Source organism: Verticillium alfalfae, genomic scaffold, assembly GCF_000150825.1.
Source record: "Verticillium alfalfae VaMs.102 supercont1.13 genomic scaffold, whole genome shotgun sequence".
In the NCBI taxonomy this organism is placed as follows: Eukaryota; Fungi; Ascomycota; class Sordariomycetes; order Glomerellales; family Plectosphaerellaceae; genus Verticillium; species Verticillium alfalfae.
In genome coordinates, this window is record NW_003315026.1 from 1,042,715 (window position 1) to 1,053,071 (window position 10,357).

The 10,357-nt window shown below is 55.4% G+C and overlaps 2 protein-coding genes across 2 annotated transcripts; both read right to left on the bottom strand.

Moving 5' to 3' along the window:
• Positions 1 to 2,392: 2,392 nt before the first annotated feature.
• On the bottom strand, positions 2,393 to 3,239 carry VDBG_08935 (predicted protein; the record flags this gene model as incomplete). Its single annotated transcript, XM_003001093.1, has 2 exons — positions 2,393 to 2,903; positions 3,109 to 3,239. 2 exons carry the CDS (start codon positions 3,237 to 3,239, stop codon positions 2,393 to 2,395), a joined length of 642 nt encoding a protein of 213 aa, XP_003001139.1.
• Positions 3,240 to 7,823: 4,584 nt separating this feature from the next.
• VDBG_08936 (T-complex protein 1 subunit theta) lies at positions 7,824 to 9,732 on the bottom strand (the record flags this gene model as incomplete). The annotated part of the gene is made up of 4 exons (XM_003001094.1): positions 7,824 to 7,841; positions 7,906 to 8,079; positions 8,134 to 9,526; positions 9,674 to 9,732. The coding sequence occupies 4 exons, from the start codon at positions 9,730 to 9,732 to the stop codon at positions 7,824 to 7,826; spliced, it is 1,644 nt and encodes a 547-aa protein (XP_003001140.1).
• Between the last annotated feature and the right edge of the window lie 625 nt (positions 9,733 to 10,357).

Here is a 10,357-nt window from a genome sequence, read left to right on the forward strand (position 1 = left end):
GGATTCTAAGAAGGGCCGAGAGGGGGAGGCAAAATAGCGAGTCGTTCAAACGAATCCTTCGGACGAAATCTCTGGTGCGTGCTGGCTGACAGCAGCCGCTTGTCTATCGTATGTCCCTTGCTGAATAGTCTTTCGGAGTGCATCGTAGCATTGAAGCTGACTCGGACTGATGTTACTTCGCCATGTTGTTGACCCCAGTTACAAGACGACCGAGGAGTCTATTGGGTCGGACCCTGGCCCATCGAGGCGGCGAGCACGGCGGACATCGCCCCAGCCTGGTGTGTTGTCAACATGGATTTCCGCTTGCTCTTCTCCGCCATCCTTGACCGCAGTCGTGGCGTCTCTGAATCTTGAAATCTCGAGCCGAAGGGGGTGTTTCGAGAGCAACCGAGGAACCAAGGGATCGTCTGCGCACAAATCAGCTTGCAGGCGGATGTCTCCCGCTGAAGACTTGAGACGAGGATTCTCCCCACAATGATGCAGCCACATTTCAGACCCCCCAGTACAGCGTGGGGCTTCTGGGCCAGCGGCCGAATGGCTCCAGCTTCGAATCTGGTCCACAGTGGAAGGGCAAATGACAGTGTCGCCAGCCCGGAATATGGATCATTTATGCAGTGTTCATAACATCCCGAACGCAAGGGCACTCGTTTCTCTCAGCTTGTCCCTGGCTGACACCACGCGAATGAAGAGGTCGCGTCGCTGTTGGGAAAAGGGCATAGTTTATCGACCGGGAACCCAACTGGGGGTTACCAATGCCAGATGGCAGGGCTTGAGCAATAGTGGCCAAGGATGCCCATGTGAGGAAAGGATGTCGCCGAATTGTGTGTGATCCCAGTACGTTGCGTCTTTCTTGAACCCATTTCCAATGGAAGGTGCCGGAAAATCAGCCAAAAACGTGCGCCTCATGTGGGTTGCCCTTGTTCGTAGCACATGGTACTTCGCGAGCCCCTAGCCTGAGGGCGCCACAGGTAGGAACCCACGCAAATGGTACGCTCGGTAGCATGCCGTCTCGCTGTGCTCCAAGGTGGCCCTGGCAATGTTATCAGGGATGCAATGGTCACAGCTTTCACAAGGGAAGTATCCAGAACCGCCGCACGTTGTGGTGGATTCGCTCGCATGTTTCTTTGTCATGTGGGTGTCGTAGCCGGCACGCGCGCGCGCAGGTCGTCGACTCAGGCTGTAACGCCTCCCCCTCGTGGCTTCCTTAGCAAGCAGCCACAGATAAGTTGCCCAACCGCTCATTCGGGCAGTCTGGCCTGGTCGGTAGGTGCATCGTGTTCATCAGAGCTGAGGACGATCTTGGCCCGTTTGCCGGCAGAAAGGCGTGCTTTCAGCGGCACGCATGGCCACACGGACAAGTGGTGGCTTGTCCACCGTCAAGGCGTGCAGCAAGCTACGTGTGCCGGGCGTGCGTGCAGCCAACGGCGTCCACTGACAAGACGTGTCTGTACACGCCACGCTCGCTCAAGGTTTCGGGTTCCGAATTGAGGCGGTCTTTCCTGTCAGCCATGTCAGTTGTCGAGATAGGTGCTGGCGAGGCCAGGCTGATCCGTGTGCGATTGTGGTCGGGCTACCTCGGACGTAGGAAGAACAAGGGGCATGACAGCATCGATCGGGGACGGTTGTAGAGGCGATCCCGCTCCACTCGTCAGCTGCTAGCCACGAGGTGAGAGTTTTGTTGGAATGATGGGCGTGGGAATTGATAATGACCGGCTCGCTGACGCACATCAATCTGGGGGAGGAGCCGCGATCCACGTGAGGCCAGGGAATCACCAATTCGCCCATCAGAGACACATTTTGGGTCTTCAGAAAGGGGCGCGGATCGACAAGCTGCGCCGGCGGCTGGCTCTGATCGCTGCGAGCAATCTGAGATTCCGTCATTTCCACGCATTACGCGAAATGGAGAGAGCAAGAAAAATCATCCCTTGCCAGGCAAGTGGGAGCCCAACCAAGTAATTTGTCGGACCGGTGGACAGTAAGGACCAAGCGGACGCGGCCAGCTTGGGAAAGAGATCGACAACACCAGGGGCGTTGGGACTACAGCCACGTGCGGTAACCTTGTTCGATCGACCTGGGAATGTCGTGGCCGCCTCGTCGGTTCCTGCACCGGCCGGCCTGAATCGAGGTCGGGGTTCTCTTTGATGTCTCCGTGTTAGGTTGACGAGGACTGAACACAGATGGCACGCGATGGCGTGAAGCAGCTCGTGATAATGGAAAATAGGGTCGACTACAGACCGAGCAGCGAGGCGAACATTCCGACCAAAGGATGTCCCTTGCCTCATGTAAGCGAGCTGCATAACCGGTACTCTAAGCCGAAAGACCGCCACGGGTTGGGCCTCCACGACAGGCTTGTAGGCTGGAGTATCTAAGGTACCTAAGGTACCTAAGGTACCTACCTACCTAGGCTTGGAAGCTTGGAAGCTTGCAGGCTTGCAGGCTTTGCTGGGTAGGTCCTGAGTCGGTGCAGGAGCGAAGGAGGGGGTGATTCACTAGGTCGGCTGGTGGCTTGACAGCGGATGCCTGCATCATGCGTCGCTCCTGCGCCCGCCAGTTCGCTCTTGCGGTTGTGACAGCGAGAGGCCTGCCCCCAGGGAGTTACCTGTCCACCCTGGGGATGGTCTCGCATCCTAGGTCTTCTCCTGGGTCTTCTCCTGGGTCTTCTCCTGGGTCTTCTCCTGGAGAGCGATGCCCGTCGCACTATCACTGTCGCCCATTTGACGAACCGCACAGACGCGGCCATATTCGATGGCGCTCCAGAAAAGACTGCTAAATCCAATGCTGCGGTCCAACGTCCAAGCGCCGATGCGTCAACCTGATTCTGGCCCTCACTGCGTCGATTCGGCAGAGCCAATGAGCCGTTCAGTCCGCACAGGGAGTGCCCGTATGTACTGTGTAGGCTCCTTCTGTACCGCGGTTGGCTCAGGCAGAATGGCGCTGACTCCATCATGTTCTATCGATCCATTTCGGGGCTCGCCATTAGACTTCGCAAGCCGAAATAGGCACTCACGAGCCGGCGCCAGTCGACAACGCTTGAGCTCTGGGTCCAGCCGTTGAACATTTGCACGATTCGTATTGCGTCGAACCGTCGTCTCCTGCCTTGTTACTCACTGGAGCATCCAATTTCCAGCTGTCAATGGTCTTCTGGAGTAGTTCTCTTGGCCTTCTCGCCTAAGAACGCATACTGATGGACCATTGACGGCACGAACCGTTTGGTGGTCAAGAGCAAGAGGGTCGGGCATGTCTAGCTTCGCAAGCCGCGACCCAAGTAGAATCACTAATCTTGCGAATTTCCTGTCCATTGATGGAGCACGAGTCAAGTTTCAGCTTGGAGAGTCCTCCGAATGAGACACCTTTCATGGAACGAATCGATGCGTGTGACAATTCTTGTGCAGATGCCACGTTTCGCCGCGGCACCTTCTCAGCCCGAGTGCGTGCATGGCAGTGGTCAATGTCTTACACTTCGTCTTGAACATGGCAATCTTTTAACTCGGGGACTCCTCAAAAGGGGGCATGCGTGGCCAAAGGGTGTGTCGACGCGCACCATCACCACACCATCAGAGTGGCGGGGGCCATCTTTTTGCGCTCGTCTCCAAGCCAAGCACTAGTGTGTAGGCCGTTGCTGCTCCCAACCCGCTTTTCATCTGACACCGGCCGTCTGTGGCCCGTAGACACGATCTTCCATCTGATGTTCCAAGACGACGAGGAATGTGGCCAACGTGGTGAGCAGGGGCCACCGCTGTTGTCGCTAGATTTCCCTTCTTCGTCGACAGACGTCAAACAGAGTGGTGTACCCTGAATTTTCGAGGCTTATGGGGCATTTTGGCCACGGACCACATTCATGGTCAATTAGGTGAACAATCCCTGATCCATTGGTTTCTAGTTATGCCCACGGCTCATGAGCAATTTTCGCAGCGCCAACTTTGAAGCAAGACCAAGCGTGATATGCAAGCTCATCGGCAACTTTACGACGTATTCGTAGTAGTCACCGAGAGGTCGTTTCAGGTCCGTGAATGTCGACGGGACTCCTCCCCCCTCTTCGATGAACTCTCCTCCCCTCCTCGACGGATCATTCTTCCTTTCAACCGTACGGTCTCGACCCGGGCGGCCCCTGTCGATCACAGATGGCTGTGCTCGACTGATTGCCCGGAACGCGAGCCACCATGAATCGCCGGGACCAGGCATCCCCTACCAACGGCAAGACTATGGTTCGGTGGTGAGCCTGAATCCTGATCAGACAGCCAGCGCTTGTGGCACCCCCAGATTTTTGCTCTCGGTCTGGTGTCTCAGCCTGGGGAGGCTAGCCAGCATCAATGACCCAGCACCCGGATCGACCGAAACCCATCGTGGGTGATCGTCGTGGCACAGACGGCCATGGATCTGGTATCGCCCACAGACGCTGCCAGTTTCCCCGCCCCTCTGCGAATTCATATCGCAAAGGGTCAATGTCTGGCGCTTCCTGTTGCTGCCCGACAAGCATATTCTGCCCGACAATTTGCGCAGAACCAGGTGGCTGGACCACGATAATACCATAGTTCGCATGAAAGGCTACGCAGGGGGGTGTGGTCTGGTATCGCCGGTAGTGGTTCACGCGAGTCAGCCTCGCAAGACCTTGGTCAGCTTACCCTCCCGTCGGACAGCACCGACGCAGCGATGTCACGCCGGCAGCCCATCCGCCTGCCAGAGCCCGATGAGCCCTGCCTGAGGGACCGAGACTTCTGATCGTGGATAGAAGCGTATCCGTCTGTTCAAGCAACGCATGACCGAGGTGACACGATCTGCTGCTGGGCCGCCCCGTACTGGTCATGGTACTGGCGAGTACTGAGTCGCCTTCGGTCCGGACTCGACATACCCAGCTCTCGCTACGTTCACCATCGACCTGTGTGTTGCGTTGATCTGGGAGGCGTGTAAGGCAGCTGCAAGTACCGAATCCGACCATCTTGTTCAAGGTGCCGTTGCCACTGTGTTCAATCCAGGTGCTTACAGGCCATAGATCCCGGAATCATTGGATTCTTGCGTGGAAGGGAAGCCCTTGCGAAGTTTCAGAAGGCATGAGCCACAAAGCTTGAAAGCCTGTCAATGTACGCGTGGTCATAAAGGCCGTTTGCTAGTTCAGGCGAATGAGCCGCAGGATTTCTTAGTTCAGCATACCCATTCGGGGCAGGGGTCTATCGAGCAGCGGCAACTTAGACTTTTGGTAGTAATCGCGCTTCGTTCCACAAGTTCGAAACTAGATATGAGCCCCCTGCCTCCCTTGACTTGCATAATATAAGCTCAGCACAAATCCATGAAGGGGGGGGGGGGGCTGTGATCCACACTATGATGCTGTTTTGGGCCGCTACTGGGTTGACTTCAAAATAGGGGTATTTCATGGTCTGGTGTTAGGGGTTGTGTCAGCGACGTTTATTTTCGCTAGATCAAGAATTACTAAAACTTGTCGCCGGAAAGGCTCGACGAGCTTCCAGCTTTTCTTGGTGACGTTCTCATATGTTGCTTTCGCTTATCAGCACAAGAGTGTGTAGAGGCTCCGCGGCCGCGTTCATCTCAGGCCGACCAGATATGTTATCATGAGCCAGGTGAACAGAAGCTTAAGCACAGACATGGTTTCAACCCTGAGCTAGCTAGTCATCGACCTTGGCTATATGTCGTGAAGATAGAATAACAACCATATAGATGGGCTGGTTCCTCATCTCTAGTGATACCTGATATTGAAAAAAGTTTACCAGCGCGACGGATCATGATCTTGATCCCTGTCCTCGCGGAGACGCGCGGATTTTCCTACCGATGAGGGTAGTCAAGCTTTCCTGAACACTGGCTCGGCTAGCCTGTGTTAAGTACCAGGCAGGCACATATAAAGTTTCGCCAGCGTCTCTTCAGATTAGCAGCCCTGTGTCAACCGATCGACTGGCCTTGTACCAGTCGTTCCAAGATTCTTGTTGAGAGATGCTTTTGGGTCATAACCTTGTTGAACAAGCTTCCGCTTCCGAGAGTTCAAGTCGTCATTTAGGCGTGGCGATAACATAGATGGGGTCCTTGGAGGCATGCGGTCCACCACTTTAAGTCTGACCAGCTCATAGATGAGTTTTGCGATCAAAATGCATAGTTGGGTCAGGCGGCGAGCAGTGACAAATTTGAACTATTTGAATAGAGCTTCTGCGGGAGACGCCCTCCAGAGGACTGTACGTATCGGCGTGTACAGTGTATTGTGTAACGGAAGGGGAGAATCCAGCTCTATCAATTTAGACTTGAAGTAATGCTTGCTATTGATGTGTGTTAGTGAGCCTCGATGCAAAACTGGGTGAATAAATCATATGTACAGCACAGTGGTGTCCGCCTCGTGTGGGAAATGAGTCTGCTGTAGTGGTCAATGTCGTATGATCACAATGTGAGTATAAGTCGAACCCTGAAGACAACTAGGCGAAGGCACATCTAAATTCCCTCGGTCAACTTCGCCTAGAAGAAAGGAAGCTTCGATACTTGGTATTTGTTGCCTAGCTGCGGATGACCAGTCATAGGGCATGAAAGAACCCATCTGACTAACTTGGCCCAGGGTCTATCGCCCCGTGATTGTGGTTCGGTAGATCAGCCCGTACGATCTTTCGATGTGCTTGTCTCCCTTCTGATCCTTCGGGATTAGGGTCTGCCATTAATTTAGGCGAATAGCGCGCTCAGATCCATCGAGTTCAGTCCGAAGTACGTCAAGCTTCTTACCAGGAATCAGGCAGATCATGGCTTCGGCTGGTATAAACCGCGCCGGAGATTGAGTGACCAGTTCTTTGTCCGTGAATCGGTTCAATAGCGAGAAGTCACCGATGAACTTCTTATCCTGTTTGGAGTAGGCGCACTTCTCTATCAACCTTGTCTTGCGCGCCGGAACCGTATACTTGCAGCTCGAGTCCCACCCACCGTCAACCGGGATCTGCAGTGAATGGAGTCTTGGGGCCATCGGAGTATCGGGGCCGGACTGCCTTGCGTTAAACATTCACGGGGCTGGGGGCGGTCTGGACAGCCATTTCGACTTCGCCTTCGTCTTGGGGTCCGGTTTCTTCTTTGCCGCGGCCATCATTTCGCCTGCGAGTCCTGTGGTCCGTCGCAGGTTGTCGTCAATGGAGGTAAGGTCTGTGAAGGTAGTCAACATCAATCTTTTTGCTTCACAAGCCACCTAAGCGAACGCTTCATTGTCATCCAGCATTCGCTGAAATACAAGCGGCCAGCTATTGGTGACAATTGCTGACAGGACTAGCTGGCACGGCGTCCATTTGCAAACATTCCGATGTCTCCTTGTATAGACAAGTCAAAGCCAGGATTAGAGATGAGACTGAATATACCAATCAATATTGCCGATAAATATTCGGACCGCAAGATAAGGCCTGCTCTATAGTAAGGACCAAGTTGCACCCTCTCGACCAAGAGAATCTGACATCATAGTAATATCAAAATAGAGCGTCCATGTGACAAAGTCCCTCAAGGCAGCTATCTACTATGAACACGTTCAAGCCCAAGCTCATTTAAAAGGCACATCCGTGGATCAAGGTAGACATCCCGCTTTCGACTGAGCATCCATGTAGTGTGGACATTTCCGACCAGGCTTTTAATGGCCTCTCTATTGTTGGCCGTTGAATTTGCGTAGTCCGACCGCTGGTCACCTCGAGGTGGCCATCACAGCCGTAATAATATGGGCACACGTTCACGGGGGATCCAGCACAAAGTGTTCATCAGAGTGTTCTGTTCCGGTCCATCTATAGGGGATATCTTGACATGACTTTTGATGTACGTAGCGATCCTCTCGGCCGACTCAAAAACTCCACCTCCGCCTTTCGAATCGCTTAGTCCTCGTCCCAGTTCTGCGGCAACACAGATTAGTACATTGGACACAAGATGGGGGCGGCAATGTGCTCGGAAACATACAGGGTTCGGCGCGGGAGGCTTGGGGCCTCCAGCCTGTCGAGCCACGATGATCTGGTCGACAGACAACACGGTCCGCGCGGCCTCGGTAGCCAGCTTGATAGCCCAGGCCTTGGGGGCCAGGAGATCCAGGATACCGTCCTTACGAGCATCCAGGGTACCGGAGCCATCCTCGTTCTGCGCCGTGTTAGTCGTGAGTCTTGACATGCAACTTCGGTCTTCTCGACTCACCTCGATGTCGACGCCAATCGCCCAGTCATCCTTCTTGTGATGCGCCATGTAGAGCCTGCTGAGGACCTCGGTGGCATCGAGACCAGCGCTCTCGGCGATTGTCCTGGGGACGACCTCGAATGCCTCGCCGTACTTCTTGATGGCATACTGGGCAAGACCAGGTGTCTTCTCGCCGAGGGCGGTCAGCCTCTCGACGAGCTGTGTCTCAGTGGCACCTGCTCCGGGCACGAGCCTGGGGTCTTTTGTGATAGCCTTGACAACGTTCACACCGTCGTCGACAGCTCGCTCAACGTCCTCGAGGTGGTTTTGCGTCGCGCCTCTCAGCACAATGGTCGCTGTCCTCGTAACGTCGTTCTCCTGACGGAAGACGGTGACGCGGTCACCGCCAATCTCCAGCGTCTCGACAATGTCGATGGAGCCCATCTCGTCTGGCATGGGAGCACCCAGGCGGGCCAGGGGAGTAGCGCCGACAACACGGCATATTCTGCGGAGCTCAAACTTGCTGAGAATCTTGATGAAGAGAATACCGTACTTGTTGAGGTAGTGCTGGGCCAGGTCACCGACGGTAGAGCCGGCAATGACGACACGCAGGCCGACATCGTGGAGCTCCTTGATGGCAGCTTCGAGCTGGTTCTCCTCGCCCTTGGTGAAGTCCATCATCTTCTTGGCGTTGTGCAGGAGAACGGTTCCCTTGGTCTCGGTCTGGCTGGTGTCGATGGGGCAGGAGAAGACGCCGACTTTGGCGCGCTTGACCTTCTTGATGGTGCCGTCGGGTTGCTTGGGGAAGACCATGCCCTTAACGACACGGCTCTGCTCGAGGCTGCCGCCCATGATCTTGACGACACGGATGTTGTCCACGTTGAAGCCGAGGGGGTTCTTGGGGAGGACAGACAGGACAGCCTCAGCGACGAGATCACCAAGGAAATCCTCGTGGCCGTTCTGCTTGCTGGCGACGACGGTGCGGATGGCCTTGGCAAGCTCGTCTTGGTCACGGATGTCCTCGACCCTGTCGACGGAGAGCTCCTCGAGAGACTCGAGGGCCATCTTCTGCGCCTTCTCGTAGCCGGTCACGATATCGGACGTCTTGAGACCCATACGCAGGAGGTCCTCGGCCTTGCGCAGCAGCTCACCAGCCAGGATGATGACCAGGTTGGTGGCGTCTCCCATCTCGGACTCTTGCTGCTGACTGGCCATGACGAGCAGCTTGGCGGCGGGGTGAACGACATCGAGTTCGCGGAGGATGGTGGCGGCGTCGGAAGTCAGGATCATCTTCTGCAGATGGTTGATGACAATCTTGTTGCGGCCGTAGGGGCCGAGAGAAGTCTGGACGGTCGACGTGATGGCCCTGCAGGCGTCGATGTTGCGCAGGACGGCGCCATCTTCGGAATCGTAGCTATGGGAAGATGGGTCAGTATTGCGTTGACGGTGTGGTTCTGCCTGCCATCATGTTGCAAAGGTGGGGGGGCGGAAGAGCTGCAACAGGGGCTACCGGGAGAAGCTTGAGGAAGGCGGCAGAGGAAGAGAGGGGAGGGGGTAATACTTGTTATAACCCCCCTTGAACAGGTTCGCGTTGGGCGCGTTGGGGATATTGAGCGACATGATGGGTACTGCCGGCCGGATGTGTCGTGATCTGGTCGGTGTATAGGGGGGTGGTACGAGGTAGTGGTGGTGGTAGTGGTGGTGGTGGTGAGGGACCTCTTTGGTGGGATGTGGTCGTCGCTGGCAGACGAGGAGCTCTAGTCCCTGGCCCACCGACTCAAAAAAAAGTCTGGGTGCGTGGGAAGCCAGGTGCCTGACGCAAAGTGGCAGCGCGACGGGGTGGGGGATGACCAATCAGAGACGGTACCTAGGCACTGTTGATCCGTTCCGAGCTGTGTCGTCCAGTAAATCCTGAAGCATCTCACTGGAGCGTCTCGACAGGGGGTAGGGGGGGGGGGCGCGCCGACAGCGCTACAGCCTTGCATCTGCCCTTCCCTCGCGCCATCGACAGTTGGTTTGCATTGAAGGATTCGCGACCGGGACGTACCTGCACTGGCCCTGGGAGGTTTCAGCCTCTGACCGCCCTGTTGATGAAGAAGTTCCAAGCTTCTGCTTATTGGCATGGACGCCATCTGCTACACCATCTATGCATTTTGTATGATTTTAACCATCTCGTTCTTTTGTTGCCTGTCTGGAGTGCGTCTTGCCATTTCGTGTCTCACACCACAGCTCTCTAGAGCAAGTC